This window comes from Megascapheus bottae, chromosome 17 (genome assembly GCF_031878675.1).
Source record: "Megascapheus bottae isolate mThoBot1 chromosome 17, mThoBot2.hap1, whole genome shotgun sequence".
NCBI lineage: Eukaryota > Metazoa > Chordata > Mammalia > Rodentia > Geomyidae > Megascapheus > Megascapheus bottae.
Window position 1 is genome coordinate 24,379,061 of NC_143525.1, and position 22,945 is coordinate 24,402,005.

The 22,945-nt window shown below is 47.0% G+C and overlaps 2 protein-coding genes across 5 annotated transcripts in view; one reads left to right on the plus strand and one right to left on the minus strand.

The window, feature by feature from the left end:
- Rab37 (RAB37, member RAS oncogene family) overlaps positions 1-22,945 on the plus strand; it is a 38,941-nt gene that overhangs the window by 4,008 nt on the left and 11,988 nt on the right. The window lies entirely within an intron of this gene.
- On the minus strand, positions 8,750-20,323 carry Cd300lf (CD300 molecule like family member f). The gene is made up of 7 exons (XM_090350228.1): positions 20,167-20,323; positions 17,297-17,638; positions 15,213-15,312; positions 12,644-12,756; positions 10,561-10,583; positions 9,801-9,941; positions 8,750-9,329 (listed from the first exon to the last, which is right to left on the minus strand). Exons 1-7 carry the CDS (start codon positions 20,207-20,209, stop codon positions 9,189-9,191), a joined length of 903 nt encoding a protein of 300 aa, XP_090206354.1. The 5' UTR covers positions 20,210-20,323; the 3' UTR covers positions 8,750-9,188.

Genomic DNA, 22,945 nt, shown 5'->3' on the forward strand with positions numbered 1-22,945 from the left:
TACTTTAGTTAGACAGTACTTGTACCTCAGTTAGTTCTAGGGGTTGGAGACTGCCCTAGAGGCTCCTGGGTAACCCTAAGGAGACTCAGCATGTGGGCTGGATTCCAGGAACTCTCTAAAAGCAGTGAGTTCCTCTATCACAGGCTTGGCATTTTTAAGTAGAGTTGCTGTTACTCCTACAAATCTAAATATTTGATGCAAGTAAATAATTTAAAATGTGAACAACTTCGCTGCTCTTTCACTCAGAGAGCTCTCAGCTGTGTCAAGAGGCATCCAGGACTGTGGTGTCAGGCAGGGGCTCAGGAGCGGCCAGGGTGTGGATCCTTGCTGTGCCAGGCCTGACCTTGAGCTCTAGGGAAGTAAATGGAGAAGGATGGACTTTTGTCCCACCTGCCAGTGAGTCAGGACAAAGAGAATTCAGCTCAAGTGCTTACTGCCAGCAGGCCAGCCTTGTTCCAAGAAGGCAGAGAAGTACTGATCTAACATCAGTCTCTCCAGCTTCTCAGAAACTTGCTCCCCACCCCCACCCCCCACTCACAGAAGAAAGACATAGGCTGTCTGCCCATTTGTCCAGGGTATGGTCCTTGATGGATGAAAAAGAATTAACAGGAAGATAAGAACCAAAGGTCTCTGTTTCCAGTGTCTCCATGCTCTCTGAGCTTTCAGTAGCACCCCCTATAGGTGAGTGGAGAAGGAAACAGAGAATCAGCCATGATCCCTCCTTCCCTCCCCTCCCCTACCCTCCCCTCCCCTACCCTCCCCTCCCCTCTACTCACCTGTGATTCCTCCCTCCCTCCATAGCTCATGTGTGTTCTCTACTGTGTACATAGTCTATATTGTATACATAGTCTCCAACATGCCTGGAGAAAGACACAGATAGATGGAGTGAGAGGCCCCAGGAAGAAGGAAGGCATCACTTCAGACCTCTCTCTTACAGCCTCTGATGGCTTTAATTAGACAGGAAGAATTCTACCAACAGCCAGCGCCCTTCTCCATAAGCTGTCACCCATAAGCCTAGAGAAGGGGCCAGATACAACAGCATTGCTCTTCCCTGACAAAACCATTTCACAAGGCAAAAAGCAAACACAAAACTCCACGGTAAAAGACCAAACCACACCCACCACTCTGTTTCCCTCTGCCATTCTTCTTCCCTCCGAGACATTTTTGCCAACTAAACAGCAATGGAACACAAGTGGTGGTCACAGGGAAATGAGCGCCCTGTAGGGAAAGAAATTTTACATTCAAATCAAAAGCATTCCCTCTGATCTTGCCACATTTCCTTGCCACCACTCCACAACCAACTAAAAGCCAAGAAAAGCAAACTGTTCCCAGTATAATGTTTCCAAAAACCCTTGCTTTTCTATTTCACTTGCTCTGAAACCATATGGATAAATAGACTGGCTATGACGTCACTGCCCATCTAGAGTCCCCTGGGACTCCACAGGCTGAGGGGTCAATCCTGCCCAGTTCCCAAAGCAGGCAGCTGGCCCTGGGGAGAGGCACTAGCTGGTTTTCTGGGATACACTTAGCAAGAAGTGACGGTAACTTGGTTCAGCTACTCTTTTTCCAAACTTCTTCCCTTGAGCATTTTTCTCTTTAACTTAGAGTCCCCTGGGGTGGGGGGAGCGGCGCTTTGATGAGAAAATGTGTGAAATTCGCTAGATTGGGGCAACTTGTGAGCTGTGCTGGGGAGAGGCTGTGACTTTCCTCATTTGCAGGAAGGAACTCAGCTCTCTGCTGGAAATAAAACAGCCAGAAGTAAGGATCAGGCTGGTAAATCACTGAACTGTTCACTGGAAGTGGCTCTAAACTTGTCCCAACATGTGCCTTGTTTCCTTCCTGAACCTTCTCAGGCAATAGGAAAGTCCCTAGAGAGGTAGGAGAAAAACAGTGATCCTTGGCATGCCTGTGCTAAAATGTACAGTGCTGAGGTGGGCGGGGTTCCAGCTCTGGACCATCTTCCCCTCCACCAATGAGAAGAGGCTGCCTGGGCCCAGTGAGAGTGCCCTGCCAGTGAATGCACACAGATCTGAAGTGTTACCTCCTGCCTAAACTCACCAATCAGACACCCCGCCCCCCAGAATTCAAGACTGCTCCAGAAAGCAGAAAGAAACATTGGATTCCAGGAAAAGCTGAAAACAATGAAATAAGCCCATGGCTTCCTATTTCTTCATGTTCCCTCACCTTATTTCCATGTCCGATTATCAGATTTTTCACCCATCAGTGTAAGGATGTTATTTAATAAGCACTAATGGGCTTTTAGCCATCTTGCATCAGGTTGTGCTTCATGTCATAGTGCTTGCTTTGTGGTCCTCTGACCCTGGTCTCCCCTTTCCCCCCCCTTACACACCTGTATATACTTATGTACACACACACATACCTCTCATAAGTAGGACTGATGATAATGTATTCTTGTTCTGTCTTTCCTTATCTTTTGCTGTAGGACTTTTTCTTAAAATTTTACTTTATTGTGATTATAGAGATGTGCAGAGGGATTACGTTTGCATGAGTCGGGTAATAAGGACATTTCCTTTTGTAGTGTCATCTGATCCCCCATTCTCTCCCAGGCCCTCCCTCTCCTCTTCACCCTTGAGTTGTGTAGTTCACTCTCATGTGTATCCAGTGTACACCACTTCTGCACCTTTTCATCCTTTTTCCTCAAGTTCTGTGCCCTCCCCCCACCCTCCCATAGATATACATGTGAGTACACGGTGTATAAGCGAAGAACACAGTGTTATAGGACTTTTAAAAGCCAAGTAAGCCACTTTATACTCATGGGGTTGTTAATGTTAAGCATAAAATCTAGGGGCATTGAGACTGGGAGTGTTCAGCATGCCATGTTATCAAGCTGATATGGTTTGGTTTTGAACAGCAATCCTCAGAGCTCTGCTTCCTGAATTGCTAGGATTAGCATAAGCCACTGGCTCCCAGCCACATCTCCATTTCTTATGATCCATTAAAGATTTTAGGCTTTCCGGTCATGGTGGCTCACACCTGTAATCCTAGCTACTCAGGAGGCTGAGATCTGAGGATCACAGTTCAAAGCCAACCCTGGCTACTAAAGTCCATGACACTCTTATCTCCAATTAACCACCAAAAACCCAGAAATGGCACTGTGGCTCAAGGGGTAGGGCAGTGACCTTGAGCTGCAGAGCTCAGGGACAGCTCCCAGGCCCAGAGTTCGAGTCCCATGATCCCCACACACATGCGCACACACACACACACACACACACACACACACACACACACACACACACACACAAAGATATTAGGCTTGCTCTCTGTCTTTATTCTTTCTTCTGTCTTGGCTTGACTCCATATGGGGTTACATGACCACCAGCAGCTAGGGATCACAACCTCATACCAACTACTTTCAACTAAAGTTCTATACCTGATGCCCACTAAACACTGAAATGGTCACATGTCCAGCCTGAACCAATTACAAGGGAGACTGAAATGGTCATGTTACTCACCCCTGAATCAATCAATACAGCCAATAGATAGATTACTATGAATGGCTTAACCTTGAATCATATTCTGAAAGCTGAGTCAATCCCATTCTAGTCTCATGGATCAAGACCTGGGAAAGGCTTAATTCCAAGGAAAATGGGGTGACAAAAGCTTTGAGCTAGACAGGCAAAAGCCAATCGAGTCCCTGGGGTAATCCTGGGTCAAACTGGATCTCTCAATTTTTAAATCTTCAATAAACCATGGCTGGAAAAGAAATAAACTGAATTCCTCATGGGTCCACATAAACGCATGTGTCAGATATGTGTGTCATTTATTTATTTATTTATTTATTTATTTATTTATTTATTTTTGCCAGTCCTGGGCTTGAGCTCAGGGTCTGAGCGCTGTCCTTGGACTTTCTCAAGGCTAGAGCTCTACCATTTGAGCCTCAGCACCACTTCTGGCTTTTTTCTATGTATGTGGTACCGAGGAATCGAACCCGGGTCTTCATGCATGCTAGTCAAGCACTTTAACCACTAGGCCAAACTCCCGGCCCCTATGTGTGTCATTTATGACTTAATAACTAAGCTGAAGACATAGCTCAAGTAGTAGAGAACTGGCCCAGCAAGGGTGAGGCCTTAGATTCAATCCCACAAATAAAGGCTGAATAACTGGACTTGGGTTACTAAGGTTTAACAAGCACACTGACATTACACCCTATGAAATGAGTGGGTCACCAGAGCTGTGTAGTTGAACCTTGCCCTGCAGCTGGGTGAAGTTTCCATGAAGGAAGCAGATAGAAAGCCAGCTGTTAAGGAAGATGGCTATTTGGAGGCATGAAATGAGTACCCAGAAAGTAAAACTCAGACTGTAATAAAGGGACCATGTTCCTCTCTTTGGGACCGGTGGAAGCTGGTATAGAGATGCCTGCATTTTTCCAGTCAGGAATCAGAGCATGAGCAGCCCAGAGCCATACAGAGCAGATGATAGATAAGATTTTAGACTACCTTCCAAAATAAGGCTGGCTTCTTGAGCCACACAGGGACCTACAAAGACCTGATATTCTACAAAGATATACCTACAAAGGCTAGATATTCTACAGCCACCATCTTGAAAGCATTGGTCATTTTTGTGCAAAGAGCCTTTGTTTTCTTTAGTTATTGGTCCTACAAATGCGATCACTGTTGCTGCTGGTAGATTTTAAAGTTCTGAAAGGCTCAAGCCCGGCAGTCGTTCTGGACTGTTCTCTTGGGTCTATCTACCTGCTGTGGGCCTTGCACCATGCCTGATCTCAGATGCTCTGAATAGCTAGAGAGTGGTCATCTTATGCTTTGGGTCAAATGGAACAAGGGTGGGCAGCTCTGCTTCCCCAGAACAACTGTGCCAATGGTGGGGTCCACTGAGGAGAAACAGCAGAGTAAGCAGAAAATGGGGCCTGGGCCACAAGAAACATGGTGTGGTTCATCTTAACTACTCAGAAGGTTTAGATTTAAAATTGTGGTTCAAAGCCAGTCAGGGTAGACAAATCTGAGACTCTTATCTCCAGGTAACCAGCAAAAAGGCAGGAGTGAAGGCATGGTTCAAGTGGTAGAGCATCAGCCTTGAGTGAAAGTAAGTTCAAGGCCTTGAGCTCAAGTCCCAGTACCAGGAAGAAGAACCACAAAAACTCAGCCTCTCCTGGGGTCTGTATAAAGAGCTGCTTACATCTCCAGTATCATAGAGAGTTGGAATCTGGATGAGAAGGTTGCTCTGTTGCTTTGAAAGCACAGCCTGTGGGTTCTGTGGAACTTCTAGTTGTGCAGAAATTTCCCCAAATCCCATGTTCCAGTTTACTTGTGGTCAACTGTGGTCTGGGGACATGACTATAGTGCAATGAAGAAATAAGCTATTTTGAAAGAAAAGGATGAGTGTAGTCACATAACCTTTATCACAGTATATTGCTGTAATCGTTGTATTTTGTTATTAGTTGTTCCCAGTCTCTTATTTGCCTAATGGGTCCATTAAACTATATCTGAATCATGTATATATTGAAAACAAACTTGTGTATCCAGTTCAAGACTATCTGCAACTTCAAGCATCTTCTAGAGGTCATGGATTTCTCTCCTGGGCTAGAAAAAAATATTGAACCTATTTTGCAGAAGAGCAAATGGGTACTTAAAGATAGTGATTATCCCTGACTGGCTCAGAAAGTGATGCAAGACATATAGATAGTTCCAGAGCTGGCCACAACTGGTTCACGCCTAAAATCCTAGCTATTTAGGAGGCTAAGATCTGAGAAGCACAGTTTTAAGCTGACCCATGAGACTTTGATCTCTAATTAACCACCAAAAAGCTAGAAGTGGAACTGAGGTTTAAGTAGTAGAGTGCTAGCCTTGAATGAAAAAGCTAAGGGGTCAATGCCTAGGCCCTGAGTTCAAACCCTAGTAACAGTATACACACACACACACACGCACGCACACACAAATACAGTGTCCCAACCCAGGGCTCTAACATCAATCCTGTTTCTTTTCTACGATCACACTGGCACATCTCTTCCTATAACCCCAGGAGCCTAGGGGAAGGATGGCCTGGACTGGAAGCTTTCGTCCCTGATCACTGAAATGCTGGTTTTGCCCTGTTGACAACTTCAGCCAGGAAAAAAACACCAAGGCAGAATCCATGCCAATGGGGAGCATTCTCATTCAAAGAGCAGATTCAGGGATCTGCCTCCAGAGCCATGAGTGTAAAACAGGCCCAAGTGCCATGAGTCACCAGTAATTGGGTCTCAGGGTGGAGGAGCTAAGCAGCAGTATCCCTTAGGGACTGGCTGCTACCAAAACTCAGCTGCAGGATAATGGACCAAAGAAAGCAAACCAAGATTTACAGGCATCAAAGCCCCTGTGGCATGGAATCTCCTCCATGTTCTCTCTCCCTCCCCCACCCTCCTGTCCTACTGCACCTTAAAATGAAATGCTCTAGACTATTGCTGGTGGTTCACATCTGTAATCCCAGCTACTTACGAGGTTGAGGTCTGAGGACTGTGGTTTGAAGCCAGCCTGGGCAGAAAAGTTCATGAGACTTTTATCTCCCATGAACCACCAGAAGCCAGAAATGGAGCTATGGCTTGAGTGGCAGAATGCCAATCTTGAGTTTAAAAGCTAAGGGCCAGGGCCAGGAGTTTGGCCTAGTGGTAGAGTGCTTGCCTAGCATGCACGAAGACCCGGGTTCGATTCCTCGGTACCACATACATAGAAAAAGCCGGAAGTGGTGCTGAGGCTCAAGTGGTAGAGCTCTAGCCTTGAGAAAGTCCAAGGACAGTGCTCAGGCCCTGAGCTCAAGCCCAGGACTGGCCAAAAAAAAAAAAGCTAAGGGACAGTTAGGTGTGGTGGCTTCATGCCTGTAATCCTAGCTACTCAGGAGGCTGAGATCTGAGGATCAAGGTTCAAATCCTGCCTGGGCACAAAAGGACCTGAGATTCTTATCTCTAATTAACCTCTAGAAAAATGGGAAGTAGCCTTGAGTTGAAGAGCTCAGGGACAGTGCTCAGGCCAAGTTCAAGTCCCATACACACCAGAAAAAAAAAAAAGCCCAGTCTCTAGTGCTGGTGTACACACACACACTGAAATCCCTCTCCTAGAAAGTGGTGCAGTGGCTCAAGGGGTAGGGGTGTAGCCTTGAGCTGAAGAGTTCAGGGACAACACCTAGGCTCAGAGTACAAGCCACAGGATCGACCAAAAAAAGGGGGGGGGGGAAGAAAGAAAATAAAAATAAGTATCTCTCCTCTGGTTCCATTTTCTCTTAAGTATCTCTCCTCTGGTTCCATTTTCTCTTGTCACCCACCAGACAACAGAACATATCTATGCAAGGAGATAAGGTCGCTGGGGCTTACACCTTCTGCTTTTGTGACTTTTCATTTTGCAAAGTCTACATGAAGTTTCACAGTGAGTCTACTCTGCAGACTGCGCTGATCCTCCAATGAGCAGCCAGAGCAGGTGCTGGGCCAGGGGCTCAGACCAGGGGCTACGAGCTATTGCCTCTGTCTCATCAGCACTCTTGAGAGAAGGCAACATTTCCCACAAGACTGCCAGCTAGAAAAGGACACATGACTGCTGTGAATATCCCCAGGCTGGAAATGCTCTTAAAATTCCAGGAAACTGGATAGGCACTCATGCCTAGAATCCTAGTTACTCAGGAGACTGAGATCTGAGGACTGAAGTTCAAAGCCAGATTAAGCAGAAAAGCTTATGAAAGTCTTATCTCCAATTAACCAGCAAAAAAGCCAGAAGTACAAGTATGGCTTAAGCAGTAGCATGACAGCCTTAAATGAAAAAGCCAATTGAGAGTCTAAGGCCCAAAGTTCAATTCCCAGCACTAGTATACACACACACACACACACACACACACACACACACACACACACACACACACACACACACACACACCAGGAAATCATCTCTGGAGCAAGAGACACAGTAGCGATTCACCACCAAAACTTCTTGTTCCAGCCTCTCTGGGGTGTACATAGTTGTGAGCAAGCCCAGGACATGCTGGTAGTGGCCCACAAAATACTCCAGGGCCTCCATGTCTGCTGGATCACTGACCTCGCTTGCACTTCCTTCTCCAGGCATCCAGCCAGGATGCCACTCCCTGACACTCCTGCCCTGTACCCACCAAAATCAACCCAAGTAAAGCAATGGGTCTCTCTCCAGTCTTAGGGAGGAAGAAGAGATGTCTCCTCAGAATGCTTCTAAGAAATCCATCTAAAAATCCCCCAGTGGAGCTGGGAATGTGACTTAGTGGTAGAGTCTTTGCCTAGCAAAGACTCTATGAAGCTCTGGGCTCCATTCCTCAGTTCTACATAAGCAGAAAAGGCTGGAAGTGGTGCTGTGTCTCAAGTGCTAGAGTGCTAGCCTTGAGCACAGAGAGACTCAAGAACAGTGCCCAGGCACTGAATTCAAGCTCCAGCACTGGGAAAAAGGAGAAGGAGGAGATGGAGGAGGAGGAGGAGGAGGAGGAGGAGGAGGAGGAGGAGGAGGAGGAGGAGGAGGAAATCCTCTAGTGTATTTGGCCAACATTTCTTCCTAATGTGATAGATGCTGTTGTCTGCACTCACAGGGCTTGCCCTGCATATCCAAGTCTAAATACCTGTCATTTATTTACTGAATCAACAAACTCAAGAACCCACCATGTGTCTGCTACAAACTACACTGAAAGTTCAAGCCCCGGTACTAACACATAGAGAAAGAAAGGGGTAGGGAGGCAAAAGGGGTAAGTGAAGGAAGAGAAAGGGAAGAGGGGAAAGAAGTTGAGTCGAGTATCTGTAAATATTCTATCCTGTTTGAGTAACTACACACACAATTATAACTGAATCAGATATACACCATGGTTTCTGCATTACAAGCCATATTCACAGACTCTGGGAACAGACATCTTTGGGGATCTTTAGTCAGTCCATTGCGTATGGTAAGCAATAAATAAAGGTTAATTACTATTAATATCATTATCACCATTACAATTCCCAGAGTGTACCCTCAGCCTCTTGCCAAGCCTGCAGGAGCAGAGACCTCTGATTCCATGAGGGGTCCTCAAACTTGGCCTTGAGCCCATGTCAGAATGGGGGTAGTGGTGGCTATGCTGGTTGATCACAGAGTCTCAAGCACCAGTTGGACCTGGTTGGAGCCAAGTACAGAGAGAAGACAAGCAGGAACCTGCACACAGACACTGCTCAGTTCCAGGAGGGACGCCAGCCGTAAGCAGGACTAGGGCCTCCTGATGCTGCTGTATTCTGTGGCCGCCTCCTGGCCCGTGCCAGGAATATGGGAGTTGCCATACACTGGCTCCTGATTCGGAGCATTCAAAGTCAGGGATGCGTAGGAAATCTCCATCCTGTGAAGTGGAGCCTGAGAGATAGAAGGGGTGGGGGGGACATTAGAGCATCTGGAGAGAGGCTATAGCTATAGCAGAGTTCTAGGTGAGAATGGAGACTTCTGGCTGCCTTTCCTCCACTTGGCCAGGCTTCCTTGGCCAGCCTCAGGCCCAATTCAAAGCTTGGGTGGCCTCTGCCTGAGGAAAACCATTCTGGGTGGGATCCTGAGCTGCTCAGCCTGGATGCCATTTTTCCTTATCAGCTCCATACAGGATCCCACTAAGTAATGGGGGGGGTGGAGCCTGACTCCCCAGGATTGAGAAGTGGCATGGCGAGACTTCTGAAACTTTGTGAGGCTCCTTGAGCAAGTTTAGCAATAACTGTGGCTCCAGCCAGGGCCATGCTCCGTCCACTGTATCCACATGGGCAGGAGAAGCCCATCTCAAAGGAGGCCCAGCAGCATGTCCACCCTCCTCAGCCGCAGTAGTCCCCACAAAGGACACACCATAGTGACATATTCCATTTCCACCTGGGGGGCCTGAGCAGAGGAAGAAGGTTTGATGGAGGCCTTCTGCTGGGATGAGGTGGGGGGTTCTCTGGGCTGGTGCAGGGACAGGTTTGCATAGCAGACTTCATCCTCCTGAGGCTGCAAAGAGAGGAGACAGGCTGGGAGTTACCACATCAGCCTAGGGGCCCAAGGTCTTCTTCCAAGGAGAGACCTGATCCTCTCGGCTTCCCTGAGACCCTCTCCCAGCTCCAGCCCCACCCCTCTCCAACCTCCTTCTCTCTGACCATTCCCAGGCCCTTCTTCCTCCCAGACTCTGCAGAAGTTCTGTAAGTTTAGGGACTGAGGATGTGTCTTAGTGGTAGAGGGCTTGCCTAGCCCTGGGTTCCATCCCTTAGTACCACACAAACAAAAAATTAATAAAATTAACAAAATTAATGTTAAAAAAAGAACAAAGGACAGCGCCCAGGCCCTGAGTTCAAGCCCCATGACAGAAGAAGAGGAAGGAGGAGGAGGAGGAGGAGGAAAAGGAAGAGGAGGAGGAGGAGGAGGAGGAGGAGGAGGAGGAAAAGGAAGAGGAGGAAAAGGAAGAGGAGGAAAAGGAAGAGGAGGAAGAAGCAGCAGCAGCTGTGAGTTTGTAGACCACTTTGCTTCCTAGTGATAGGATATATTCAGACACTGGGGGCCTGAGAGGTAGAAATTCAGGAAGAGGGGAGATGAGCCAAGTATTCTCTCTGGTTCAGTCCTGGGCCTCTCTTACCTTCTCCCTGGATTGTGCACCCTCTGAAAGACAGAAACAATCCACAATTAGGAAGCCCATCCTTAGGACTGGCAGAGAGATTCCCACATGTAGCGGGGAAGTAAATGAGGTGCCAGACTCCAAGACAGGTGGCCTGGTTTACTTCTGAGTCCTCCTAGGACACATTCTGTGATCTCACTTGTGTCACTTCTCTGAGCTACTGTTTTCTCTACAAGGAGAAGGAGAAGGAGAAGGAGAAGGAGAAGGAGAAGGAGAAGGAGAAGGAGAGGAGGAAGAGGAGGAAGACCTCAGCCTACTGCATCCCTACTTCACAGAACTCAACTGAACAGTGACCCTGCCAACCATTGGCAATGTTGGGGTTAAGTCTCTTTCTGAAAATTCTTAGACTTCACCCTGAAACTTCTGCCAGTAGTCCGCTTGTACCACTGTTTCCTCAGAGGTCATCTCAAAGTCACTCCTGCCCTCTGCAGCCACCAGCTTGTCTGATCTCTCCTCCTGTGGCACATGCTTTTATCTGACCCCATAGCCTTTAATCCCCTGCAATCTAAAGTCTCCATCAGGGCTTGGCTGGTCCTGGCCCTTTCCTTCATCTGGGTGAACATTTGGTCCCACCCCACCAGCACGTGTTCCATCAGAAAGAGATCTATCCCAAACTGCCCAGAGTGAGGTGCTCTGTCTGCATAACACCGGTGGATAGATCCACCAGAGGTTACTGGCTCTGGTATTTCTTCCTGCCCTTGCTCTCCCACTGCTTTCGGCCCTACTTTCCTGCTCTGGAGACAAAAGGATCAAGGGCTTTTCTCTCCTTGCTTTTTTATTTCAAATGTCTAGACAAGGATCATGGGAAATACTTAGATTCAGGTCATGGTCAACACACTGGGAAGAAAATGTGTGAGTCAGGCTTTGGGCCGGGAGTTTGGCCTAGTGGTAGAGTGCTTGCCTAGCATGCACCAAGACCCGGGTTCAATACCTCGGTACCACATACTTAGAAAAAGCCAAAAGTGGTGCTGAGGCTCAAGTGGTAGAGTTCTAGCCTTGAGAAAAATCCAAGGACAGTCCTTAAGCCCTGACCTCAAGCCCAGGACTGGCAAAAAAAAAAAAAAAAAAAAGAGTCAGGCTTGCTGAGAGTCAGTGACTCATGCCTATAATTCTAGCTACCCAGAAGGCCGAGATCTGAGGATCATAGTTTGAAGCCAGTCTGAACAGGAAAATCTGAGACTCTTATCTCTAATTAATCACCAAAATGCCAGAAGTGGAGCTATGGTTCAAGTAGTAGAGTAACAATCTTTAACATAAAAGCTATGGGACTGCACTCAGGCCCTGAGTTCAAGCTCCAGTACCAGCTCACGCGGGCACGCGCACACACGCACACACACACACACACACACACACACACACACACACACACATACACAGAATCAGATTCAAGCTGGGCATGGTGGAGGACTCCTGTAATCCTAGCACCTGAGGGGCTGAGGCAAAAGGATTGGAAATTTGGAACTAACTTTGGTTACCAAGTGAGTTCAAGACCAGCCTAGGTTTCAGTTTCTCTCACCTCCTCCCATACTGAAAGACTCCAGAGCCTGTGGCAAAGGACTTGGTAAGGGCTCAGGTTCTAGATCTTGTGAGAAGAGAAAAGGGCAGAGTTGCATGAGAATGTGGAAGTGAAGCCAGACAGGAAAAGAGCTTGGCAAAGGCAAGACCTCGTGATTGCTGGGTCAAGGCTCTGAGTGAGAAAGCTCTTCTTTGAAAAGCAAGGTTACAAGGTACAAGTCAATCAGCCTGGGAAAAAAGGTTGGTGGCAGAGGAAGAGCGCTGACACCCAGAATGATGAGACTTAGAGGCTGTGTCATGTATGCATGAATATATTATGTGTGCATGCATAAATAAATAAATACTGGAGGGCTCACCTACAAGCCCAGACCACCCTCACCCCACCCCCTTCCCAGACCACCAGATTTCCCTCCACTGATGGCTTATGGAATGGCACTCCTTCCAGGATAAGTCCTTGGGCCTGCTCAGTCCTGACAAAGGCAGCTCTCAATCCCACCCCTCCCAGACCCAGCCAGCCAGGTCCTCTCACCTTTCTTCTGTTGCTTCATCATCTTCCAAGCCAAGAGTGAGATTGCCACCAAGAGAAGCAGCAAGGCAGCAAAGACGGATGGGAGAAGGATGCTGAGTTCTGTGACTCTATGCCTAGGAACGACAGAGAGGCCCCATGTGTCCAGACTGAACTTCTACTGCATTGCCCAAACCTAGGCACCTCAGAGCCTAAGGCACTGTGGTCTACAGTGGGGGAATTTTCATACCTGGATGTTCTCAAAGATGGTTTTGAAAACAGGAGAAGTTCCAGAAGATAGTTCCCATGTATCTGGAAGTCTAACATATTGTATGATGATGAACTCCTCACAGATTTTCCTATTTCTAAACTTTCCCTCCCTACTAGGTTTAATAACATGCCACAACAGGGCACTAATGCCTATACATTACTATAATCTTAGCTATTCAGGAGGCTGAGATCTGAAGATCATGGTTGAAAGTCAATCCAGAAAGGAAAATCCCTGAGACTCTTATCTCCAATAAACCATCAAAAGACCAGAAGGGGAATTGTAGCTCAAGTGAAAAACCAAGCAAGAGCATGATGCTCTGAGTCCAAGCCCTAGTATCAGCATGAAAGGTAGAGAGGTGCTAGACAGATAGACAGACAGACAGATAGACAGACAGACAAAATAGTACACCCCAAATTTCCAGTATACCCAGAGCCTGTGAAGGTGACCAATTAAGAAAAAGAAATGGTCTTTGTAGAAACCATTGAGTTAAGACAAAGTCATCCTAGAATGAGCCCCAATCCAATTCCTGTTACCCTTGAAAGGGAGAAATTTGGACATACATACTGATGACACAGGAAGCTGCCCCCTGCTGAAGGAGCAGGCAGTAAAGTGACACAGCCACCAGGAATGAATGGCACTACCAGAAACTAGGAGAAAGGCATATAAGGCAAGCTAGGCATGGTGGCTAACATCCCTGAACATGGGAGGTAGAAGCCAGAAGATTGGGAGTTCCAGGACAGCCTGACCTAAACTACTAATGAGACCTAGTCAAAAATAACAACAAATCAGCACGGGGAAGATTCTCCCTTTGTTACCTCTGAGCAGGGCTATATGTGGAGCCCAGTCTTTAAAGAGGTAATTAAGATTAAATGAGTCGTTCAGGAAGGACCAATCAGGGGTAACTGATGTTCTTATAAGAAGAAATTACAGCACAGACAAGCACAAACTACATGCAGATCCCCAAAGGAAGACATCTTCAAGTCTACTATAGCTCTGCCGACCCATGGTCACTAGAATTATGGGAAGGTAAATTTCGGTTATTTACAACACCAGTCTAGCCAGGCTGCCAATGGCTCATAACTGTAATAGAAGCTACTCAGGAGGCTGGAGTCTGGAGGACTGCAATCCAAGATCAGCCAGATCAAAAGCTAGCTAGACTCTACTTCCAAATTTACCAGCAAAAGGCAGAGCTGAAACTGGGTATCAGTGGTTCACATATGTAATTCCAGCTACTCAAGAGGCTGAGATCCGAGTACAAAAGGTTTGAAGCCAGCCAGGTATGGTGGCTGATGCCTGTAATCCTAGCTAATCAGGAAACGGAGATCTAAGGATCGTGGTTCTAAGCCAGCCTGGGCACAAACGTCAGTGAGACTCTTACCTCCAAGTGGTGAGCAAAAGTAGCTCAGGGAGGGCCAGGAGTTTGGCCTAGTGGTAGAGTGCTTGCCTAGCATGCACGAAGACCCCGGGTTTGATTCCTCGGTACCACATATATAGAAAAAAGCCGGAAATAGTGCTGAGGCTCAAGTGGTAGAGCTCTAGCCTTGAGAAAATCCAAGGACAGTGCTCAGGCCCTGAGCTCAAGCCCAGGACTGGCAAAAAAAAAAAAAAAGAAAAAAAAAAAAGAAAAGAAAAGTAGCTCAGGGGCAGTACCCAGACCCTTCCTTGGCTATAGAGCTCAAGCCCCACAGCAAAGGAAGGAAAGAATGAAGAAAGGAAGGAAGGAAGGAAGGAAGGAAGGAAGGAAGGAAGGAAGGAAGGAAAGAAGGAAGGAAGGAGAAAGTGAAAGAGAGAAAAAGAGAAATTCAAGGACTACTAGAGGAAAACAGACTTCCTCACACCTCCCCCTTAGCCTCCCAGAAGTTGGCCCATGAGCCAGGCATCAGTGGGTCACCCCTGTAATCCTAGCTACTTAGGAGACTGAGATCTAAGAATTATGGTTTTAAGCCAGTCAGGGAAGAAAAAAGGATGTGACATTCTTACCTCTGGTTAATTACCAAAACGCCAGAAATACATCTGTTTTGCTCAAGAAGTAAAGTGCTAGCCCTGAGAGAAAAAGTTAAGGGACAGCCTCCAGGCCCTAAATTCAAGCCCTATTACTGGCGCGCGCACACACACACACACACACTGTAAAATGGAATGAATGAATGAATCAGCATGACTACAGACTGCACTCTGCTCCAGGATGAAGAATCTGTGGAGGCTAAGAGCTGAAAGGAAGCCCCCGACCCCTACAAAGGATCCTGACAAGCCAGGATAAGCTCTGGCTTCCCTTTAGAGGAATTTGAGCCTTGATGGATCCCAGGCAGATCTGAGCCGGCTTACCTGCCATCTACATGGGTCAAAGTAGTGAAGATGTTGTCCTCCCCAGCTATGAGTGCTGCAGATGTGGCAGTGGTGGAAGTGGTGGGTACCATGGTCGACACTGTAGATGGTGTTTGGCACACAAACAAATTACACATGACTCTTCCTGCCAGCCCACCCCTAGCACAACGCTGGCTTTATACCTGAGAAAACCATGGGCCACCCCAGCCAGTGACACCTGCACTTGTAGCCTACATAGCTCTTAACCTCTTGGAGTCTCAAACAATCTGGAGTCTTTGAGGCAGGTTGGTGCTGGGCACAAGGTCAGGGAGATGCTGAGCAGCTTTAGAAGACTCAGAGGAAGTTCAGAAAAGCCCAGGACAAGTCAGCAGGCATTCAGGCAAACATCAAACAATCCTACTGCTGTGACAGTGGCTTGGCCAATGCCTCCTTTTAGCCTTCTTCACCAGCCAAGACAGAAGGTGAATGGGGGTGGGGGGCTTGCATGGGCACTTAACATATGCCCAAGGTCAAGACCACCCTGAACAAGACCCTAATATTCAGGAAGAGATTTTCCTTTGAAAAACTTAAAACCTGTTCAGTCCCCATGTTCATTCCCCAGGGGAATCCTTCCTCTCAGGATGCTGGAGGGATTCCATAAAACAAATGTGTGCTTAGCTACTAAGAAGGCTGAGATCTGAAGACTGAGGTTCAAAGTCAGCCTAGATAGAAAAGTCCGTGAGATTCCATTGACCAGCAAAAAGCTGGAAGTGGAAATGTGGCTCAAGTGGTAGAGCACCAGCGTTGAGTAAAAAAGGCCAGACCCTGAGTTTAAGCCCTATTCATAGAGCACAAGCACATGTGTGCATGAAGTGCCAGTGGCTCATGTCTATAATGTTAGTTACTCAGGAATCTGAGATGAGAGGGTTGTGCTTCAGAACCAGTCCAGGCAGGAAAAATCCATGAGACTCCTATCTTGAATTAGCCACTAAAGAAGCCAGAAATGGAGCTGTGGTTCAAGTGCTAGCTTTGGGCAAAAAACATGCTTAGAGACAGTGCCAAGGCCCTGAGTTCAAATTCCGAACTGGCACACAAAAAAAAGAAGAAAAAGAAAAGAGGGGGCCGGGAGTGTGGCCAAGTGGTAGAGTGTTTGCCTAACATGCATGAAACCCTGGATTAGATTCTTTGGTACCACATACACAGAAAAAGCTGGGAGTGGTGCTGTGGCTCAAGTGGTAGAGTGCTAGCCTTGAGAAAGCCCAAGGACAGTGCTCAGGCCCTAAGTTCAAGCCCCAGGGCTGGCAAAAGAAAAAAAGAAAAGAGAGAGAGAGAGAAGAGAGAGAGAGAGAGAGAGGAGAGAGAGAGAGAGAGAGAGAGAGAGAGAGAGAGAGAGAGAGAGAGAGAGAGAGAGAGAGAGAGAAAGTGTGCTCTGATTCTGTACATGACCCTGGTAGTGTTACACTCAGGCTTTCAGGGGCCCTGTGAGCCAGTGCCACTTGACTGCAGTGCCACCTGAACAAAAGAGCACAACAGAAACTCCTTCAAACCAAGGCCCTGGGATGTCTGCACCCCCCTCCTGGAGCCCTTGCATCCTGGAGGACATAGAAGGCCAATATCATTATGTGGCATTAGTGGCTCATGGTAGGATTTGGGGTACCAGCAAAACAGCTATTTGACTATGAAGATCTTCCTAAGCCTCAGGAATTAGACCACAGCACCCCAACTCTCCTGGGCAACTTTAGCCTCAGGACTGGAGATAAAGGTCCTGCCCAGAGCTCCCAGAAAGAGCAAGGCACTCTGGGTAGTGTGATCTCAGGATAGCACTGGCAGCTCTTGGAGTCTCTGGGAACCATGGAAGGTCTCTTTGGACTGTGGGCTAGAACTGGGGACCATTGCCCTCTCTTCTATGGCATTAGACTCAGGCCTAAGCTGTAAGGAGAAGGTGGGAGGCCGTCCTGGAGAAGGCCCTGGGTGGTGGGAGAGGATTGTTTAAGCCTACATGATCAACATAGCATCCGTGAGACCTCAGGACTCACCCTCTCCATGACAGGTCACTCTGAGGGACAGTTAATTCACGTGAGGGGTATCTTAGGGACAAATCTTACCTGGGTCAATGGTCACCTGAACTTTAACCCCGTGATCAACTCCACTTCTCTCGATTCCACACCAGTACACATCTGCATCGCTCATCCTAAGATCCTCCATGGTCACTGTGATTGTGAAGTTTTTCTGGTCATCCCTGATGGACACACGGTCCTCCTTCACCATCTGCTCTGATCGACTGGTTACAACAAGGATCTTGCAGCTCTTCCAATGAGCTCCTCGACACCACCACTTGTTGTAGATCTTCCACGTTGAAGCATAAGAACACTGCACGGTCAGGGAGCCCTGCTCTGAGCCACTCACCATCTCTGGGCCAGAGATAGCCTCTTCTGCAATGCAGCAGCCTGGAAAACACCAGTCCACACACCTGTCACCTCCCATCCCGAGCATCCTGTGCTTCCCAGCCATCATGACTTGAATAATGGCATGAGCCACCTGCACCCAGTTAAGAATTTTTCTTTCTTTTTTTGTGTGTGTGCTGGGATTGGGGCTTGAACTCAGACTTCATGTTCTCACTTTATATTCTACCATTTGAACCACAGCTCCGCTTCTGGTGTTTTGCTGGTTGATTAGAAATAAGAATCTAACAATTTTCTGATCCAACTGGCTTCAGACCTCAATCTTCCAATCTCAGCCTCGTGATTAGCCAGGATTCTATCCTCTGATAGAATTCTGTTTAAATTTATATTAGAAAATTCCAGATTTGGACTCTGGGCCTGGGTGCTGTCCCTGAGCTCTTCAGCCCAGGTCTACTGCCCTATCCCTTGAGCCACAGCAGCACCTCCAATTTTCTGGTGGATTGGAGATAAGAGCTGCACACACTTTCTTTCATGCCTTGGTGGTTTTGAACTGTGATCCTCAGATCTCAGCCTCCTGAGTAGCTAGGATTACAAGCCTGAAACACCATTGCCTGGCTAACGTAAATATTTCCTTTTGTTATTGGTCTATTCAGTTTCTCATTGGTGAATTAGTTGGTGGGTTGACTAGTTTTATTTTACTTTGAGTGACAGCCTCACCAGCCTCAAGCCATCTTAGCCTCACAAGTAACTATAATTACAGGTGCCTCCAATCATACCCAGCTTTCTTCTTAAATCAACTTTATTCATTTTGGGGGTTGTTTCCTGCCAGAAAGTTACCTGTGTCATGGAGTATGTATCAGAGTAAGTGTTGGGGAAAACAAAGAAAAGAAGAAATAAAAACTTTATTATTTTAGGTCCTGGGGCTTGAACTCATAGCCTGGATGCTGTCCCTGGGCCTCTTGGTACTCAAGGTTAGCACTCTACCACTTGAGACACAGTGCCATTTCTGGCTTTTTTTTTTTTTTTGCCACTCCTGGGGCTTGAACTCAGGGGCTTTCCCAAGGCTAGAGCTCTATCACTTGAGCCATAGCACCACTCCCGGCTTTTACTATGTATATGGTACCAAGGAATCAAACGTGGGTCTTTGAGTATGCTAGGCAAGCACTCTACTACTAAGTCAAACTCCCAGCCCCACTTCCTGCATTTTTGAATAGTTTGTTGGAGATAAGAGTCTCATGGAGACACTCATGTCTGGGTAGCTTTGAACCACAATCCTCAGATCTCAGCCTCCTGAGCAGTTAGGGTTACAGGCGTAAGCTACCAGTTCACAGCTCAAAAAAAAAGTTTTATAACAAAAATTTTCATATCTATTGAGACTACACATTTTTTATTACCTGTACTATTTTATTTTATTTTTGCTGGTTATGCCAGTCATAAGAGTTTTCTACCTAATATTGTTGTTTCTCTTTCTCCCTACTTCTTTCCTGTGGAGAAAGATGCCATTGCAAAACATAAAGGTAGGAAAGAATAGGAAAAAAAAAGGGGCACTGGTTGGGGGGAAATCAACCAGTTCGCATTGGAAATTGCATCATCTGGGTGGAGATGTTGAGCTGGCAGTTAGCTATCAAATCTGAAGACATTGTTGCATTGCTCATAATAATGTTATCTTGTTATGTTGGCTTCATATTTACAATCAAGTCAAGAAAAAAGGTAAACAGAGGCATGACTTCAGAGAAAGAAAAAGGCAAAGGTTAACCCTGGGACCCACCAATACATACAGGCCAAAAAATTCCCTTCAAGCTGAGCGCTGGTGGCTCATGTCAGAAATCCTAACTACTCCTGAGATCTGAGGAACAAGGTTCAAAGCCAGTCAGGCAGGCAAGTCCATGAGACTCTTATCTCCAACTAACCAGCATAAAAGCCAAAAGTAGAGTAGTAGTTCACGTGACAGAGAGCACAAAAAAGGGTAAGTAGAATAAGAGGCCCAGTACTGGCACCAAAAAATGATAACAATAAAAAAGAAAATACATTTCCCTTTTGATCACAATAGTACCCATGCACTTTATTTCAGCTTTCTACCTGTGCCCACATCCCAGCATCTCTTCTCCTCTTTATCACTACTTCCTTATCACCTTTCCAGCCCCTCAGCCACTTCTCTTACTGCCTTTTGTCCCACTTGCCTGGGTGTTCGCTCTCAGTTCTGTCCCATAGATCCCCTCCACCCTCCCACCTTCCCTTGCTCATGACACATTCACGAAGGCCAATAGTCCAGCCTAGGATTAGGGACCCTCCAGGCCCTGGGTAGCCAAGGCTCCCTGTTCTTCCTCTGCCAGCGAGACCATCAGACTGCCCATCTGAAATACGGTTTGCTTCTGAGTGGTAGGAATCAAGCTTTGGGCCAGGCTCTGGATGCAGGCCTCCATGTCTCTGGCCTGGAAGTCACCAAAACATGGAGGAAATGAGCAGATGAAACACATGAAACGTATGCTATGAAGGTGACCAGGATGTTGTGCTAACTAACTTCATCTGCCTAAATCAACCCTCCCCACAAGGACAGCCCCAGACCTACTCACCCGGAAGCCAGGAGACAAGGAGAAAAAGCAATGGCAGGTACATTTTTCTCTTCGCTTTTCCCCCCTACCCCTTAGTAGAACCTCACAGCAAGAAGAAATTATGGGCTCCACTCCATCTCCTAGTCTTCTGCTTTCACTCACTCTTACTCTGCTAACTTCCTCCTTCAGCCACTTCCCATTAATAAAACCAAAAGAGGAAGGAGGTGGAATGTATGAAATTTCAAAGCAGTGAGCAATGCAAGAGCTAGGAGTAACATGAAAATCCTTTGAGAAACAACAAAAGGAGAAGTCAGTGTCTTCTCTATCTTGTGGACAGCGGCAGTGGTTCTGGCCGGCCCTTATCCCAGCTTCCCTCCAACCCCAGTGGGGAGGCTGGGACATGAGGACCCAGCTCCACCAGCAGGCCTTGGAGAACTAAGGCTGATTAACACAACATTCTTAACCTTGGCCAGATTGTCAGGAACCCAGAAGGCCAGGTGCACAGCAGAATTGAAGGGGATTGTGGTCAAAGTCAGAAGCAAAGAAGAGATTCTAGACCAGAGGTGTCAAGTACAACTTTAGCATAGTAGAGCTCTCCTAAAATCCCAGCATGTAGCAGGAAGATAGAGAGCTGGTGAACAGGATGTTGTTGCAGAACCCTGTCCAGGAACCAGACTCTCTGATCTGGGTCCTCTCTGACCTGCCCACCCAGGACAAAGACTCCTCTGGGTACCAAGAACACAGACTTAGCCATGTGTGTCTAATGGTCACAAGATGGCCTCTTAAACAGAGATGTCAAGGGACTATGAGGGAGTTGGTATCTGCAGGCTGTGTCTTCAAAGACCCACTGAAGGCCCCACACTTGTTTTGGTCATTGGCTTCTGTCTGATTCTGTCACCTTCCCAGCAAACACATCCCATTGGTAGTAGTCCTGAACAGGTCATCCAAGACGCCCCCTGCCATCAAGCCACCTGCGTTTGCAAGTTCACGTATGTGTGTTAGTGCGTACATGTATGTACATGTACAGTGTGTGTTCTTGTTTATGGAAGAAGTTATGTGCATGTGTGTATTGCATGTGTGCATGCTACTGAATGTGTGTTTTGTGTGTGTGTGTGTGTGTGTGTGTGTGTGTGTGTGTGTGTGTGTGTGTGTATCCATTGGATTATCTGGGTTATAAGGATAGACATTTGCTTGAGCTACTCCAGGCTTGGCACAGTCTATGAACTTCTTTTGCTCAATGCTAGCACTCTGCCACTTGAGTCAGAGCACCACTTCCATCTTTTTTTGGTACTTTAGAGGAGATAAGAGTCTCACAGACTCTCCTGCCCAGGCTGGTTTGGAACTGTGATCCTCAGATTCAAGAGCCACCAGCACATGTTTTCTAGCTATGTCTCTTGATCCCTGTGAACTTGAAAACAGATTGCTTCAAAACTCAAGAGTCCTGAAATGGTCACAGGGGAGACACCCGTGATTGAAAAGCCAGTTCTGCTGAGCATCTCCCACTCTGCCACTAAAGCCTCACTGGAATTGAGTTACACAGCCCACATGAAAAGTATGAGAAGCCAAATCGGAATCAGGTAGATGAGAAGGAAACCACAGATGTGAGACTCTTGGATGAAAAGAGACAGGAAGCAGCATGCAGCTACATTCCTCTAGGCATGTCTGGGGCACTGCACTCTCCTTGGCAATACCAGTGGACCCTTGATTGTTTTCCCATAAGATGCTTCTAAAATTCCATGCCCCTCACCTGTCAGAACTTCAAGGCCCTTTAGGACATGCATGAACTCACTCTTAGTCTTCTGGAATTTTCTCTCTAGGAAGCACTTTAGATTTGAGATGCAAATGAATACTAAAGCCACCACATATTTAAAAAACAAATAGTGTTCCATATTCCAGGAGGAAATGAAGGCCACACAGAATTTAGTTCTGTTCAAGTACAGACCTCTCAAGGGACAGGAGCCTTTCTTCCTCCCCTCAAATCTGCTTGTCTGAAATGTTGGCCCGTCTCAAGAAAGGCCAACCTTGTTCCAGAGTGGTGTGAGCTATTCCTGGGGTTCACACCAGGATTCCTAATTTTTCTTGATCCCTGGGACCAGTGTTCATATACAACAGTGTACAGGTCATCTATGCACATTCATTTGGTTCCTCCAAGGAGCAGATGCCAAAAGGGAATTTGATGTTCAAAGGTCTCTGTGAGAAGAATACTCAGGAGAGAAACAGAGGTAGAGGTGTGAACACTGCCCTGTGGACACTGTTAGAGAACTCTTGTCTCCCCTACAGTCTGCCCTTGCCTAGCTCTTGCTTTGGGAAGCCTGATCCCAGTGTGCACACAGCAATGACAGACATCAGAATATAGGAGTGGGAGCTGGGTGCCAGTGGCTCAAACCTGTAATCTGAGCCACTCAGGAGAATGAGGTCTGAAGATCACAGACCAAAGCCAACCTGGACAGGAAGACCCATGCTATTTTTTTTATACATTGTTAGGCTTGAACTCTGGACCTCTTTGTGCTCTTGTGGGAACTTTTCTGCCTGGGCTGGCTTCAAACCATGATCCTCAAATGACAGCCTCCTGAGTAGCTAGGATGACAGGCATGAGCCACTGATGCCTGGCCCATGGGATTCCAACTAACCAGCAAAAGAGCTTGAAGTGGAGTTGTAACTCAAGTGGGAGAACACTAGTCGAGCCAGAAAGCTAAAAGGACAGTGCTCAAGCCCTGGGTTTAAATAGATAAAGACTCTTAACAGTGGAGGCCCCAGATTACTTCTGCCCCTGAGGTTGCAAGTCTACCAAAGATAATGC